General features: G+C 37.6%; 1 protein-coding gene and 1 long non-coding RNA gene across 5 annotated transcripts in view; one reads left to right on the top strand and one right to left on the bottom strand.

Annotated features, from left to right (window-relative positions):
* Positions 1-17,913, bottom strand: part of EYS (eyes shut homolog) — a 959,435-nt gene that overhangs the window by 46,315 nt on the left and 895,207 nt on the right. Inside the window, exons 43-44 of the mRNA XM_080584128.1 lie at positions 15,412-15,584; positions 1,260-1,442 (exon numbers count right to left, since the gene is read on the bottom strand). Of these exons, the coding sequence (XP_080440254.1) occupies positions 1,260-1,442; positions 15,412-15,584 (356 nt within the window). The remainder of the gene's footprint in view (positions 1-1,259; positions 1,443-15,411; positions 15,585-17,913) is intronic.
* The window catches only part of LOC308191587, a 48,085-nt gene that overhangs the window by 4,143 nt on the left and 26,029 nt on the right, over positions 1-17,913 (top strand). For 3 of the 4 annotated variants that reach the window (XR_013948149.1, XR_013948150.1, XR_013948152.1), the window contains exons 2-3: positions 8,343-8,495; positions 11,451-11,509. This is a non-coding gene — a long non-coding RNA (uncharacterized lncRNA). Of the gene's footprint in view, positions 1-8,342; positions 8,496-11,447; positions 11,510-17,913 lie in introns of all 4 variants that reach the window. The other variant, XR_013948151.1, reaches the window with a different exon arrangement.

The raw sequence follows: 17,913 nt of genomic DNA, 5'->3' as shown, positions 1-17,913 counted from the left end.
CTTAAGAAACTTAACAGAAAACAAGACTAAAAATGCCCCTAATGCATGAACACAGTAAACTGAGGACACCCTGTATCTTATTGCTATGATGTACTGAAGTAATTTTGTGCAATGTGTACGTAAATTAGACATAAAGGCACATCACCAAACCTCCCTTCTAGGCTTTGACAATCTCATTCAACAGCTCTAAATCCAAAAGTTAATTCCAATTGCAGAAACAACTATGGTAAAAATGAGTAATATGTTTCCAATGATCTATGAGCTATTAAGTAGTTTCTACACTGACTCCTGTATATCTGCATTAACATTTCATTAACCCTTTTCCTAACTTTCATCAGTATTGTAGGTCCTGTCTTGACAGTGATGCTAAAATGGATAAAACACAAACAGTAATATTTTACTCCATTTCAATGTTGAGTCTATGTCAGTCTACTACATGGGCTGCTGTGCAGATACGTAAAACATTGTTAAAATCTTAGTGCATGTATTGTAAGCAGATTTATATAACCCACTTCTCAGCTGTGTTATTCAGACCAAGTTGAATATCTTGCTGTACAGATTCCAGCTGAACTTATAGCTACCTTGGGTTAACTTGCATTGAGTGATGTCAAGGTTAGGGTCTAGTATTTCACATAAAGAACACAGAGTCCAATTCTCACTGCCACAGGGCTGTATTTCAGTCCTGTGGGCCATGGAAGTGCAGCCACTGTGATAACAGCAGCAATTCATGGCTGTTCCTCTGGCAGGTTGTTTGAGGACACAGGAAGAAGAAATGACAGGGTGGCTGTGACACGCTGGATAGATGAACTGATTTTCCAATAGAATGAGTGTCCATGTAAGAAGATTTGAGGCAGCATGTTTCAAAAGTGGCCACCAAATCAATGTAATTGATAATGTAATCGATAAATAAATTTAATCGACAATGAAATGTTTGCGACTGAAAAGAGAACCTTTTCAGAAATCTGCTACCTCAAGCATCAGATTAAATGTTTCCAGTAATTAAAGTTAACAGTTACACTTCTCCTCTATGGAAAAAGATAAAAGAACAACAACAACAACAAAACCACTACCACCAGCACCACCAAAACACTGATTGTTTGCTGTGTGTTTACAAAACTATAAAGTATTGAAGAGATTATTTTCTTCCCAATGAAATTATATCATGAAAAGAAATAAGAAAAAGCTGTGTATATTTTCATCCTACTTGCTTGATGAATATTCTAAAGTCTGTAAGAATATGTAACAATAATAAGGCTTACCTTGGCCCTTTTGTCCAGTGAAAAATATCAGGTTATCTTGTAAAGCTGACTGGTGATTTATCAACTGAAATTTCAAGCGGAATTCATAGTAGAAGGTGATATTTGGGATTGTAGAATAAGCTAGGAATGAAGTATAGCCAAAAGCATCTGTGCCACTGAAACTGGGCTGGCTAATACTAATAACTGCATTTAAAAGAAACAGAAATTCAGTGTTAGGGCAAATTCTTTAACATACGTATTTGCAATTTGTATTTAATAGTCTGTTCTAGAATTAAAACTTAATAAATAATACCAAAAAGTTGATATGCTGTAATATTTTACATACATGCAGACATAGCTCAGTTTTTCCTCTAATTTTACAAACAGCCCCTCTTTTACAACTGAATTGCTGGCAACTACTGCCATCTCCTGGTCTCTGTATAGTATTGTTATAAACTGAAATACACTGCAATATTTACTCAGAGCTCAGATAGACAAAAGAAAACACACAAAGAAATTCTCCTGTTAAAAGAAATGCCATCTTACACACATCTCAGTGAAAATGAGTACAGGGATATACTGAAGAGGTTAAGGAATAGTATTTCTTCACAGGTGGAGAAGTAATAGAAATAATCATCATGATATGATGAGTTTACAGTGCTGTGAATAGGACCTACATGAATTATATTGTTTCACATTATTTCCTATACCCTTTGAAATTTTTGAATATCCGGGAATTTAGTATATAAAATGTAAAATTTACAGTACTGACAATTAATTTAACATTATTATTATTATTATTATTATTATTATTATTATTATTATTATTATTAAGGATCACTTTAATAAAAACTTGTTGGGCATTGACAAAACAAAGCATTTAGCTTTCTAAAATAGTTTGCCAGCTCCTGCTTCCTCAAAAGCCGTAAAAGTTACAAATTCATTCAAAAACCTAACAGTTTTGTGATGCAGAAGTTTATACGGTAAAAAATGGTAGAATTTAAAAAGCAGATAAAAATGCAAATAACATCAAGTCTGTAGACATCTATCTGTAGTGGTAAACAGTCAGTGGAGTTCTGGTTCAAGCACCCACATGGCACCAAGGCCGCCTGCTGGAGCCAAGTATCCAGGCTGCTGTCAATTCTTGCAGTCAGTGCTCAGAGCAAAGATAACATAATGCTTGTATTGACAATATGATTTAGTGAAAAACAGGATAGAAAGGCAGAGTAGCTGAGTAAAGCTTAATCCTGAAAGACTGGGTGTGGGGCTAGATTTTAAAGATTTAAGCACTTATACGCAATTGATCTGAGCACCAAGTGTGGCTGGATCTAGCTTTACTAATGATGGCAGTAGGACAGACTGGGGGAGGAAGGAATGCATAGAAGCAGTGTGTACAAACCAGACTGGGAAATCCTAGTCAAGAATTATAATCTTCCCCAAGTAAATCTATGTTAGCCTAAGTACCTTTAAACATCTAGCCCTAAATACTTACTGGGAGAAACAGTCAAATGTAATTGTGTAAATGATATCACCACCTCTAGTTTGTGGAATCTACTTCTAAATTTGCACCCTGAGAAATTTGCCACATTGACACTGATTACTTTATTATCTGAACCTGACAAAAGGTGCAGATGTAGCCGTTGAAAACCTTTAATGGCACAAAATTCAAGTCCACAGCAATACAGTGTGTACTGTCCCATTTATTAAGCACTACTTCACATGTGGCACATTATGCCTTGTTCTGTGATTTCAAACAGGAGCCAGGAAATTTCCATATGAAATGGTTGTTTTGTCCTAATTACAAGAAAACCGGCAATGATTTTGTTCTTCTCAACATAGTCTCATTGAATGTAACCTCAGGTCTTAGAACTTCATGAGTCATGTGAATTTGAAGAAGAAACACAACTCTCAACTCTCTAAATCTGGTGTTGGCCTCAGTCCACTAGTATTCTCTCAGACTACCTCAACATGGCTGAGGACAGCTCAAGTTCTCAATTTTTTTTTTATTTTCAGGAAGCTATGACAGATAGCTCCTTTAATGTGAACTTTCTTTCTCTCTTTCATTTCTTTCTCTCTTTCTTTCTTTCTTTCCTTCTTTCTTTCTTTTTTCTTCCTTTTCTTTCTTTCTTTCTTTCTTTCTTTCTTTCTTTCTTTCTTTCTTTCTTTCTTTCTTTCTTTTCTTTCTTTCTTTCTTTCTTTCTTTCTTTTCTTTTTCTTTCTCTCTCTCTCTCTCTCTCTCTCCCCCCTTCTATTTTCTTGCTATCTATCTATCATCTAATACAACACAAAATATTTAAGAGACAAGATCTTATAATGAAGAACTTCATATTGTTTTCTATTCATGCTTGACTTTATAACTGGAAAAGGAATTTCTATCATGTACGTCCACGGAGCCAGGTAATTCTCCCTATTTAGATGGATTTAAACATTGACAAAGGAATGCCTTACAAAGTGAACTACAACAGTAGGACCCGGACACTAGGAGGATAGTACTCCCACTGACCAGGTGCTACACAACATAGAGAAAGTTGATGCATAACTGTATTAGATTACTGTATATCAGTTTCAATTCACTGCAGTTTTGACATGTCCTAGAAAAAAAGGTTCAAACATCTTACTCTCAACAAAGAACATATCTCTTTGGTCATTTAAACAAGAATAATTGCAACCCATGTGCCATCAAATGTCAAAACCTTGACAGACATTGTCAAATATGCTTAAAATACTTAGAAATATCAGTTTAGAGTCTAATGGATGCCTCAGTGATAGTCAAGTTAGAAACACCTAGATAGAAGTGACATGTTTTGAAGAACACTGTGCAAGGTGGGAAGACCATACTGAAGAAGATGTATCAGAGAATGTCAACGTGACACATTACTTAAGAGTTCTTGAAGGCAGGACAGCTATTTCTCACAGGACCCTTAATGAATGGCTTACATCCATGACCTTTAACATGGATGTACCTTGAACGAACATCTGTTCAGGGGAAGAAGATGGGAGCTCTTTCTTCAATCCAAAACACGATAAACATTCTGGTTTAAACCTTACCTACACTGCAATTTTACCTACGCTTTGGGTACCCACTATTTGAGTATAAGAATTGCACTTTACTTTCAAGTTCTCCATAAAGAGAAGGCTTACATGGCATCATAACTTATGCACTCTTACAAAAATAAATAAACAAATAAATAAATCTGGCGTGTAATAATTGTTTCTTTGTCACAATAAAAAAAATCATATTGGCATTTAATATTTGTTATACTTTTTTCATTTCACAGTATTACTTGCCTATTTCTATTTTATTCATTATTTATTTACAATAAGAAAGAGACATCTAAGTCCTAAGCCTCCCACTTGTTAGAAGCAATGTGCACAAGTACACCATGGGTGGCAGCGATCTGACCACTTGAGGGCATCTATGCTACAGATGTAACAGCTGGCTACCCCAGGTTATACGTTTTGTCAGTAGAAACATTAAGCACATTTAGGATGCAGCTTCTTCTAAAACACACCACTAATATAGGTCAGGTGACTAGCATTCTAAAACGCTAATTTGACCCCACCAAGTACATAAACAGTCTTGGGCAGTAAGTCGGAGGAGAGTATTATAGGCCTCTAAAGTTAGGTGGGATTAAGCCTACCTTCTCTGTATCCTGCAACTACCTCCCAGTCTGCATCTCCTTTGTTTTTGGTATCCATTGCCGTAAAGCTGAATGATTTAGAAATTCTGAAATAGTTCTCTGTGAAATAAGGAAACTTTTGTTGTTGTTGTTCTGGTTTTAAAGAATAGGAACTGTAGGACACTCAGAAACTAAATTATGTTTTCAAAGCGGCACACAATGGCTGAAGTGGACCAAAGAATTGAGTATAGATGTCTAAACTCCAGGCTAGAGCACAATAACCACTAAGCATTCCTTGCATATTAAGCTTTTCAGTTTCTTACCCCTGGGTGTCTGAGCCCAGCCCCTTTCAAAATCCCTGACAAGATATAATTTTCTTAATTTGCATCTTTTGGCTACATGAACATCTCCGCTCATCATCTTGTCAGTACTAGGTTAAAGGTGGGACTAGATGATCTCAGAGGTCTTTTCCAACCTGAATGATTCTATGATAATTAAATCCCTTTATGGCCTTTTTGCCCAGTTCTGAGTGTAACCATGCATTTTGCTGGGGCTGTGAAGTACTCTTAATAACATATCCAGCATGTAGGCGCTTAAGGCATCACTGCTGTGCTAGAGCTTCTGGATACAGTAACAGACACCACCAACCAATGGCTTTCAGGATAAACAATTTACCTCAGAATAGCAGCACAGAAACAAACAAAAATCAGTAGTACAATTACGCAGGTCAAAACGACAGTAAATCCAGTCATTCATTAATATTGGGCTAAGCGTAAGATTTGCGTAACCTTGGTTATTAGAGAGGCCAGCAGGCTGCAGGGCATGGCCTCTTCTCTGGATGAGGAGCTCAGACCCACTGAGAGGTTTGGGAAATTTCAAATAATTCCCCAATTAGACTGTCTTCCTTTATTGTTGGCTCTTGGACGGACTACCTGCACTTGTCAACCAGCCCTCACATCCCACCCTTGCTCCCCTCTGTGTCTGTTCTCTCCCCTGTGCATGCAGTGCCTGGATGCTACCCAAAGTGGTGCACAACCACCGTATGGCACTATACTTACATAAGGCGTGTGGTCACCAAATGAAGAAATAACACACAAGGCAACTGTAGCCCCACAGGCATATTTTGTGAAAACCGTTATAAGTTATTTTGTTTTAGTTCCTCACAGTTTTCTCCAGTGTTGGAGCAGATTCTGACACCTACTAAAAGTGAGCTGCAGTGTCTAATTAACTACCCTGTCTTTAGCAGGCAGGTACACACAGCAAGTGTTCATAAATACTCCTCCCTACGGTGATCTCTGGAGGGTAAAAAGTAGATATGTTAATTAATCCTGAGTCAAAAGCTTGCATTTCAGGCTAATCTAATAAATCTAACTTGTCAGGAGATACTTATCCATGTTTTATCTGTTTCTGGGTGGTTGCTTATAGTTTTATGCCACATTTTAAATCATGATTCTTCTCTGCACTAAGTATTATTTATCAACTGGTCTTTATCCAATCACATCAAAACCTGAAAGGTTACAGTAAATATGTATCGGTGTAAAATGTTCAGTCTTTGAGATATCTTTCATACAATGACCTTTGTTAGTCTAAATTTTAAACACACTACTTTGCCATACTCTTACATATTTTTAACTTAAAAATGCAACAAACAAAAAACTCACAACTATATGAAGAACACAGTAGTTGGTAAATTCATATCAAGTAATACAACTCTACCTTTTCCTTTTGTTCTCTATCTTTTCGTTACAAATGTATGGAGCCAAGGTAGAAAATTGTGTAATCTTGCAGCCCTCTTTTCCTTGAGAAACAGTCCTTCAAAATGTTATTTTAAAAACACTTATTGCTGAAGGAAGAGCAGAGGGCACAGCTGTCTCCACTGGGCTCCATTATTATTTTCCTTTTCCTGCCTAGCTACCATCCAAGCCAGATTCCCACACTGCTTTTGCAGTGTACAGTATGAAGTTATAAAGCACAGAGTTGTGTCCCAAAGGCTATTCTTATGAGCCATGCAAAGCCACACTCCAGATTAACTGTGCCTAAAACACAAACAGCTCTGACAGAGAACTTGAAGCCTTTTATCAACTTTTTTGTCCTTGATCTTGTCCTGTGTCTCTCTGTCAGTCTTATGCCATTTATCACTGTCCTATTCTGCACTCCCAGTACAAAACAGGTAATAAGGTATGATATGTCCCATTGCCTCACAAACAAATAATGACAAATTATCCCATTATATAAATATATAAATACGGTTGGCTACCTACTTCCCTAGGACTGTACATTTCATCAGAGGTGAATACAAAAGTGGGAGGTGAAAAAAACAAGTATAGTTTGAAAAAAATCTTAACAAAGAGGAGAGAATAAAGTGACAAGGAAGAAAGAGAAAAATGTTTTCATTATCTTTGAATTTTCTGTTATGAGTTAAAATAAATGTTCCTTTCAGCATTCACTGCCAATACATCTTCGACCACAGCTTTACAATTCATTGTAAAAAACAAGACAGATGAATGGGATAAAAAAGAGGTGAAGACTTTAGGCTGTAGAATTACAATCAGAGAAGCCAATTCTTTACATTATAATTGACTATCTCTGAACAGTTATCAGCTGAGTGCGTGGCTCCAGGATGAGCAGCCATATACTTTTTGGGACGAGTATTAATCAATTCTCCTAAAAAACAACTCACATACTTGAGAAGACAATACTGAAATGGGAATAACTGGTAAACATTATATTTTCCAGCCTTCCAAGATGTATAAAAGTCTTCAGAAATGTGTCCTTTGTTGTCATGAAATTCTGCAGACACCATTCCTTTTGTTGGTTTGCAGTACAGCTTTTAGTAAACAAAATCTTGCTCTTGAGCATAGAAATATGGATGAACAGAGTGAAAAATATTTCCTTTGCTGAGTTTACAAAAAATATTTTAAGTGCTGCTGGTCTGTTCGTGCTCTTAGTCATCATGTTTCTAAGGAGGCAGCAAGAAGGATAGGTGTTTAAGTGACAAGCTATGCTCCTAATGAAAATGGCTGGCTTAACAAAGCAAAGCAAATTACAAATACATTTCTATAAATCAATATATATTCACAATGGCCGATTTTAAATACTAATTTGCATGCAGACCTCTGGCACAGGGAAGGTACCTCTGTGCAGGTACCTCTGAGGCAGGAACCTCTTTCTGTGCATGGCATTACATTACAAGGTATCAGATCAGGGATTGCTGGCTGACAGGTGAAGGGAGATGAACTTTCTGCTACAACTCCCCTGTCCTTTGTGCCTGGAAAGAAGCAGAGGGATAGGGAGGACAGGGAGGTACTCAGGGACTAACAGTGGAAATGAGAGAGAAGTCTTGTTGTACGGACAGGTAACAGATACAGAAAACTTGTGAAGGAGAGGTTAAATGAGCGAACTAAGCTGGTATTTATTCTACAGGTTTTGCTATTTCTACGTAAAAAACTGTTTTCTTTAACAATCAACCCACTTTCCTTACCAGAAGCTCTGTGAAATGCAAGGAGGTAAAGGTAAGGGTAGCCTGAGCTGCATGAAGGATCTGCGCCAACTGAGAGTTCAAGGGTGTAGCAGAAGATCGTGATGTCTGGAAGACTACCATATGAGGAGTTAGTGATCCACATAACGGCAAATTCAGGTGTGTGCTCTCCCCCACGAAAAATATCTCAAGCATTCATTTTATCTGTTTTGTGGGATTAGTGGTATAGTTACTTGGTATTGTTATGGAGCCCATGGGCCCTATTAGCTTAGCTTATTTCTGTAACTCTATGGAGTAGTAATTTTTTCACTTCTAAGTGGAAGCTAAGATTTGATATAATAAAACTGATTTCACTGCTCAAGGATGAACATATGAATCTGAAAAACTGGTAATATAGCATTGACATCAAGTGTGTGCGTGTGACTGTGTGTATGTGTGTTTTGTACAATTTTTATGACATACCTTACTTTGGAGGGAAGGAAAGAGGGAAATTAAGGCCCAGATAAAAGCAAATGATCCAGAAAATAAATTCACTTGAACAGGAAAAAGAGAAATCCTGATCAGCATTCCCCAAAGTTTCTCACTACTGACCAAAAGCCTTGTGAGGCATTTTTTTTTTTATCTGAGGAAATTCCCCTTGGGCATCCACCATCACTGAACTGCGCAATTTAGTCTGCAGATGTAAGAAACTTTGAAGGTGACATTGTGTGACAAACATAGCTGCAGAGAACACTTCACTTGCAGGCTGATTTTCACTCCACAGATTTTGGAGCAAGTGGCTATTCCCACTTCAGCACTTCGAAATGAATTTTATACATGGGGGAATACATCCTACAGAAAACACAGGCCAGACCCTCTGGACTGGCAAACATTACCATAAATGTTGCTCAGAAATGTGTTGCAATGAACATACTTACAGAGTGCTGTGAATACATGCTGGGCACAGCCCTTTTCAGTGTGTGTTCATCAAACACAATGTCACAGTTAGGATTCTATTTTATCTAGTCACAGCTATACCTTCATATAGCGAAACTAAAATAAACTCCGCAGCTTGGTCTAAAAGACTGCAGTTTACACAATTACTCATCTTCACAATGCACACTCCTTTGAAATGCTTCTCTTTCTTTTAAACTTATCTCTGTGTATACAAAGTGTTCGCCCTTGACTCCTGAAGCATAGCAAAATGCTTCCTATTACGACCAACAGCTTTTCAGAAGGGCCTAATTTCTTGTGTAATATATAATTAACCACATCAAGGGTTGAGAATTCCAGGTGTTCATTTCCATTCTTGGTGAATGAACCATTTTTATTTCATGTTTTTTATGAGCATTTATGAGGCCATCACAACTCAGCAGCAGACTGACACCTGGATATTTCCTCTTTATGATTTCTGTGTTTTTTATATTTGAATTCCTTACCTTATTTCAAACATATGGACCTCATATTTTACAGAACATATCAGGCTCCTGTATGAGCCAGGGGATGATCCCAGATTGTACATACATGAAGGTGTTAAGGAAAAGGAAAAGGAAAAAGAAAAGAAAAAGAGGAAAAGGAAGAGGAAGAGAAAGAAAGAGAGAGAGAAGAGAGAGAGAAAGAGAGAGCAAGAGCAAGAGCACTAGCAAGAGAAAAAGAACAAAAGCCTGATTACAGAGATAATAGCAACTGATTTTTTTTTTTTTAAATGTACCAGAATGGTGAACCCTGTTTAGTTTGACAAGTATTTTTAATAGTTTAGGCTAACTGAAAATACTTGACTTGTGTTTCATACTAACCTTAGTAATTTGGCCACATTTATATTTAAATTTTTATAATTAGAATTCTCTCATATTTTAAAAGAGTTCAAGTATGGTGATAAGGACATGTTTGAGCTCAGGCTTTCTCCTTGAGTGGAGGAAGGACTCCAATTTTTCATTTAAATCAGATCTGATGAAATGATAAATTTCTCCAGGTGACAGCCCATTCTAGTTCTAACCTAATCCTCATTTGTTTCCATAATGAGTTGTTGATATATCTTCCTGACCAACTTCTAAAAGTAAAAAAATTAAATATATGGGAGGTATTTTAATTTTTTTTTCACATAAATAGAAAGTGTTCTTAGCACTGTTGGAGAATGTGTGTTCATTTGGTCTGAAATGGTACTATTTGCAAGCACTTTCATTCACTAGTGTGATCCTAAACACCAGAGTAGGAAGATAAAGACACTTTCATTTACAATCTTCAAGAAACACAATGTAAGTCAGTTTTTACTAAATTAAATGTAAAAGGAAATTTATCAGACCAGGGCTCGAATTCTGGCTGCTTTTACACAAACCTACTATCAATAACTGGATTCGGTTTAAATGCTGTAGATCCCTTCACGCAGAGCTTAAAAAACCTAAGTCACTTCAGAGACTGAGTCAAGCTGCCCATGCAGACACCATCTCTGTTCCAAATTATTGTATATTGGTGATGTAAAGTGCTAAATATTTTCTGTTTTCTATTCCAGTGACTACAATCCTCTTTTAGGCATCAATTGGTTTCATGAGGGCTTTTAACACCACAAATCAATAGCCTTAGGTTATGTGATAAAAGCTCACCTCCAGAAAGCAGCACAGAGGCACCATCAGGTGGTGGAACTCAATTAACGCCCTGCCCCAGATACCTGTGGCCCATCACAAGAGCCATCAGCCCACCACAGGCCCATCTCCACAAGCCCAGAGATTCACAGAGCCCAAAGGCAGGTGGAAACCCAAATTGGGCACCAGAGGAACAGGCACCCTGTCTGGGCTTTCCCAGGAGAGCCTCAGCCCCAGTGTCCCAGCATGGCACCAACCATGATGCTGGAGCACCTTTAGGACTGAAGGGGATTGCTGCCTGGGGGCATGGGACACATTGTGGGATCCAGGTGCGTCTCCCCCAAAGGAGAGACCACAGGGGAGTCCCAGCCAGCTCTTGGGGCCTTGTATATCCAGGTGCCAGCAACTGGGGAGACTGGGATCCAGGGGCAGCTACTGGGCAGCCTGAGGGTGTGAGCCCAGCTGTTGAGAGAATCCACTTTATACCATCTCTTTATTTATTCTCACTGATGGGATCCACTTGGTACCAGCTCTCTCTATTTTTTCTCACTAGCAGACCTCCATTGTGCTCAGCCAGAGAGGGGAGCAAGATGGGACCTTTGGTGCTCTCTTTGTGTAATTGCTCCAAGTGTCTGTGGTTTGTGTGACTGGACAGGTATATATGTCCATGTGGGGTGTATATGTGTGCTCTCTGTGCACGTGCAGCTGGGAACGTGTGCTGTGCCTTGCTATGGGTTGGACCTGGGGTATGGAGCTGCAGCAGCCTCACCTCTACCGGACTGCTAGATTCAGCCCTATCCCCCAAACAAACAGGAGTGAAATGCTTCTAAAACTGACGATAGAGAGTGGAGCTGGGTACCTTTATATTAAGAAGCTTGAAAGGAGCCTAGTGATTTTATGTAATTGCAATTTAGTGTTCATGTCTTCCCATATTATTGTCCCCCCACCCACTGCCCCATTATAACTTAGGTATGTGGCTTCATGAGAGAGATTTCAATATATAATGGTCAAGTTGCAGTCAGAGTAACATGGTCATCTAGTGATAAAAGCAAGGAAAGATGTGTAGTGACAGATAATGCATCTTACTATTTTTATATTTGGAAAAAATGGACATGCTTTTAGAAAGCTTTTCTTGATTTCTGAACTAGTATAATGTAACTAAGATAAACACAGAGCAATTGTTCCCAGCCTGGTTAGATTGCAGTATGCTTCATCTCCTTCAGAAACTGAAAAGTCCTTGTTAGCCCCAGGAGCTTGTCTGTCTTCTCCATATTATACAGGTCAGTCTAATAGAAGTTACCCTCCATCTTTAAGTTTTTGCCTTGTTTGTCATTTGTATAATGCTCTATAGTTTTCTCACTTTTAGAATGCTGTGCATTCCACATTAAATGATGTATTTTTAACCCATGCCATTTTTTTCCCCTCTAATGGTGACAACAGTTTTATTATCATATTCTCTTACATATCTGTAAAGTTTTATGTTGTTCTTAGTGTGACTTAACTCAACTGATAGCACTTTGAGCTCTGGCACAGGCAAGACCTGTAGCAGTGGGCTCATTCGTGGCTCTGTCAACATCTTGAGTTACTTTTACTTTGTCTTTTGTAAATACTTTCTCTTGGTAGGAAGGAGCAGCAGTGCTGGCGTAAAATCTGCAGTTCTGTTTGGTACATTTGCTATATTCATACTAACAAATAAACATGCTAGGGTTTAAACATGATAGGTTCATCAACATTTCTGTTGATGAAGACCATCAACTACTTGATAAATAGCTAGGAGAAACAGCTTTTCTTCAGTTTCAGACACAAAGTAGCATGAACTTGGTTCCTAATCTTAATAGTAAAGACAATATTATTTCTGTGCCTTGAACAGGAGAAAATTCATTAAATATGCATGCTTCTAGTCTTTGAATTTTATGGATCATTTCTTTCTAATAAATTTATTATCTGAGCCACTCATTTTGTTAGAGTAAACAATTAAAATTGGCTTATGTTTCTAATGCAATTTACATTGTTCCACCATTGTAATTAGGCAATCTGTCATTATCTCAAAATGCCACACCAAATGTATAGCTTTGGTTTTGCTAGTGCTATTCTTAAGGCTGCACCCAGCATTCACTGCATTGTGTTTCTCACCTCTTTGTTCAGTTTTAGTTTATGTGACAAAAAGACCTTTTGCAGCTCATTTTAACTTTCAGAGCATCTTAACAAGACTTGTGTCTGTGTTCACTTTATTTCTATTCCTACTAAACTCTTAAGACACAGCTTGGTGGAAGAATTTTTCATGTTTCAATAATTTTTTGTCACGGATTTATTCACCCTGAAAGATTTATACTCTGACCTACTAAGTTGTTTTTTCTCCCCCATTTTTCTTTCTTACAGTAATGATCCAGAAAAAGTTTTCCCTTTTCACATAATAAAATATCATCCTTTCTGTGCTTTTGTATTCTTCAGGTTTGTAGTCTAACCAAACTCACGAATTTGTGTACTTTCTCAGTTTACACTAGAGACAGCTGACTACAAAGAGTTGTGGAAGAACCTAGTAAATTGAGGCAGATGACAGAAACAGTCCTAGCCTGACACACAGAATGGTGGGCTCTGAACTCGCTGTCAGCAAAAAAAAGAGGAGTTTCAGGAGTTTTAATAGGTGGTTTTGTGAAAACCTCCGCATACTTACAAAAAGAAATAGAATACAAGAAATGATTAAGGAAAAGACAGTCCTTTTGACAGAAAAATGTCTAACACCACTGTGGCATTATCACACCTTGAATATTGAGGTCACCTCTGGACCCTCATCTTAAAAAGGATGCAGTAGAACTGAAAAGGAACAGAGTAGGCAGTCTGGATACAGCCTGGCTGGTGTACCAAGACTAAGAAAACAATCTGGCTTCTTTAGAAATAATTTTGGGAGGTTTATAATGAGGAAGCCTAAAATCAGGAAAGGCACTCATAAGGTTAACAGGGAACATTCACAAAATAGGGAACAAGTTTAAAAGATCCATTCTGACACAAATCTTGACACATTAAGGTCATTGGACACATTGCAATGTGTCATTGCAATTGACACATGCAAGCAAATACAAGGCAGTACTTCTGCACATACTACACACTTACACCTGGAGCCATTTGTCACAAGATGTTGTACATCAAATTCATATAGGCTCAAAGACCAATTAGAGAAGTGTGTGGAAGAAAAGAAATCTATCAAGGGCTAAGTGATATGCAGACACCAATCCCAGTAAATGAAGTCCCAATGCCCCAGACAGAAAAATACCAATACATTTTATACACTTACCTACACACTTACTATTGGCTATCAAGTGTCGGGGTGAGATGAAAACACGGATGAAACCTACATGTTCTACTGGAAACTGTGGAAATTCTTCTAATTGAAATTTTAAATAAGAGGTAAACTTTTTTGATATGATGAAAACGACAACACAGTCTTTTGATCTGACCTGAACATTACCTAATATTAGTTTTGAAAAGTATTTCAAATGCACTTCTGAATCAGCTCAGAATCAGGAATTATCTTCTATAAGCAGATCTGTCAGTCATTACTTGTCATTACATTTTTATTCTGTCTTTTTTTCTGACCCAAGAAATTCATCAAATTGTAACACCTGGTCGTATTCTTACAATCCAGAAAGTACTGCTTATACTATCTTTTAATATACAAAATGTACAAAGTCATGCTTCCCTAGGTACAGCAAAATTAAACTACAGGAGAAAATGTTTTGTCCAAAGAAGCTCTGAGACAAATATCTTTCTCAGCCACTACCCAGTATTTCCTGGCTTGTCTACTCAGTTTTGGGCCCCTCGCTACAAGGACATCGAGGCCCTGGAGCATGACCAGAGGACTACGAAGCTGGTGAAGGGCTGGGAGCACAAGTCCTCTGGGGAGCAGCTGAGGGAACTGGGGGTGTTTAGTCTGGGGAAGAGGAGGCTCAGGAGAGACCTTATAGCTCTCTGCAACTACCTGAAAGGAAGGTGTGGGGAACTGGGGTCAGCCTCCTCTCGCAGGTAACTAGTGATAGGACTAGAGGGAATGGCCTCAAGTTGCACCAGGGGAGGTTCAGGTTGGAAATGAGCAGACATTTCTTCTCAGAAAGAGCAGTCAGGCATTGGGACGGGTTGCCCAGGGAGGTGGTGGAGTCACTGTCCCTGGGTATGTTCAAGGAAAGGTTGGACGTGGTGCTTAGGGACATGGTTTAGTGGGTGACATTGGTGGTAGGGGGATGGTTGGACCTGATGATCTTGGAGGTCTCTTCCAACCTTTTCTATGATTCTATGATCTTTCTGTCTTCCTTCCTGTTTTATGAAACAACATGCCAAGCAGGTGCCCAGCTCAGACATTCTTTGCTTGGGACTGGGCATTGGGCATGGATGTGTTTGTAGGCAACAGTGAAAGTGGGGAAGTGATCACTTAGTGTCTTCCAAGTATTTGACTTGTTTCTTACCACAGCTTCCGTGAATGATAGAAACATTGTGCTAAGAAAGATGAAGCATACAGTTCTTACCATCACTGCAGAGAATGCCAGATCTTCCATATGGACAAAGGCAAACAGCATCTCGCCTGGACTTTGGAAAACATGTAGCACCATTTCCACATGGATTTTCGTCACAAGTCATGAACTGGCAGAGTTTTCCAGAGTAGAGTTTAGGGCATTCACAAAACCAATTTTCTGCATCACTGGAAAATTTAAATTAAAAACAAAACAAAAATGTAAACATACTTAAGAAAGGATGGGTTTTATTCTCACAGAAAATCAGTGACATTTGACTTATGAGCATAATATATTTATTTGTATTTGCCCTCCTTATTTTTTTCTTGTGTACCTGGCATTGGAGATGTCAGAATGTTTTCTGGGTGACTTGAGTTGACAGGTTCTTTTTTGTTTTATATTTTAATTTAGCTTTCCTTTCATGGTAAAACGTGACTTTTTCTGATGTGTCTCATTAGTTATTTGTGCTGCTGCTTTCATAACATGGTTAAAAAAAACAGCTAAAGAAAAACAGCTCTTCTATCATGTATCAGAAAAAAAAAAGGAAAGAAAGAAAAACAAGATATGCAAAGTTTACTTTGCAAACCATTTGTACATTCAGGTATTACCTACAGGTCTTGATAACATAGTCAGGGAAAACTGAAATATGAATACTTACAGTAGTGATTCAATTGAAATTGAACCAGAATAAACAGGAAATATCTCTGCTTTCATATATCTTATGTTCTCAACTATGAAAAAAATATTAGAATAGACAGGGGAAAAAATAAGTCCCAATAAGTCTCAAGGGGTAAGAATGTGCATATTCTGTTTTTATGAAGTATCTTTTTAGTATGCAAGGGTAGCACAGTGGCAGATACAGTCTGGAAATAAAAATCAAATAGGAATACATGGAGTGTAAGGCATTCCTGTCTACCACTTGGTATAAATATCATTTCATTAAAGGCTTTATTTGATTTTCCCCTTGTTTTATGTCTGAAATCAGATGACAGCTAGATAGGTCAGTTTATGTGATTACTACACATCTTCAGTATTGAACAGAAACATGTCTTATACTTGATAAGGTCACATGTGCCCACGGGTATGAATGCAGAAGACATGATGTGAGGTATGTCAAACCACAGCCATTTTATTTTTCCTGATAATAGCATAATCATTAGGAATTTCAGTGGTGATATATGAAACAAATATGATTTTTAAAAATTTGTCCACTGCTTACAATATCCATGCAATCAGGTTAGAGAAAATAATCTGGCTCTGAGAGAACTGCTGCATTTTTTTTAAAGAAGGAAATAAGTGAGTCTTGTGACAGCCTGTGCATAGCAGTTGATTAGTATATTTCTAAACTGACCACCCGCAGTTCTGGGGAGAGAGAATCTCAGCTGGAAAGTCTACCAGAATGAATCTCATGAATAATGCCTCCAGACACCTTTGCAAAAGAAAATTGCTATCAGCTGCAATAATAAATTTCTGTGTGTAGCCTATTCTATTTATAGATCTGCTGCAGACACTGGGACAGGAATGTAAATGAGGTACTGGGTTGCCTTTGCTTGTGCAGCATCAAAAAGCCTGCTTTCAACTGTTTCAATATCATCATTACATAGTGTAGCTAATTGAAAAAGCAACAATAAACTGAATTATTCCTGGAAATCTACAATTGACAGTGATGACCTTCTCTAAAATTAGTTATCAAATGTGTGTGTTTGTTTGTTTGTAGAGGAGAGGAAAGATCATCACTGCTGACTGTGAAAATACAGAGACTTTAGTCTTCACCTTTTTTAAAAAAAAAAGAAATTTAATATATTGCTTTATTGAACTATGTATATTAATATCGGTCATTTCTTCTGTAGTCGTATTTTAGTGCTGTACAGAAGATTAAAAATAACAAGAATCACCAAAAATTGTGAGGAATGTATTTATTATTATAAAAACGAGAAATGTCCTAACATTTTACTGTTTTTAAAACAATACTGCTTAACCGTTTACATCAACAGTAAATATAATAACAAAATATAATAACCCTAATGACAAAGAAGAGTGATTCCCAATGAGGCAAAGAAAACAGTTTTTAAAAAGTTCTCCAAAATAACACAAAGCTTGAAAATATAATAGTTAATCACGCTGAATAAATATCACAATCAATTCACAAGAATTAGTGTACTGAAATACAAAGTCCCAAATGACTTATTATTCTCTCTCAAAGCAATCTGTTGCTGTACTTGGTTTCAAAAAGGACAAGGTCCCCTATATTCTGCTGAATTAATTTCAGCTGGAAGGAGCACAAAAATGCTTCAATGACTAGGGAGTTCACTTCTCCCAGGTGGGTTTCACAATTTCATGGTATTCTGCTATTCTTTATAAATGCATGCAGAGAATGAAAAGGGGCAGCAAATCTGAACAGTAGTATCTTTTACTTATATCATACACCTATGAATGGCTCCAAGAAAAAGTCATTCGATAATTATAAATGTGGGCTGAAGAAAGTGAATATTGACCAATAGAAACACCATGGAAATA

Source organism: Anser brachyrhynchus (genome assembly GCF_964034855.1).
Source record: "Anser brachyrhynchus genome assembly, chromosome: 3".
Lineage (NCBI taxonomy): Eukaryota > Metazoa > Chordata > Aves > Anseriformes > Anatidae > Anser > Anser brachyrhynchus.
The sequence above is the reverse complement of the archived record's forward strand: the minus strand, read 5'-3'. Positions and strand labels throughout refer to the sequence as shown.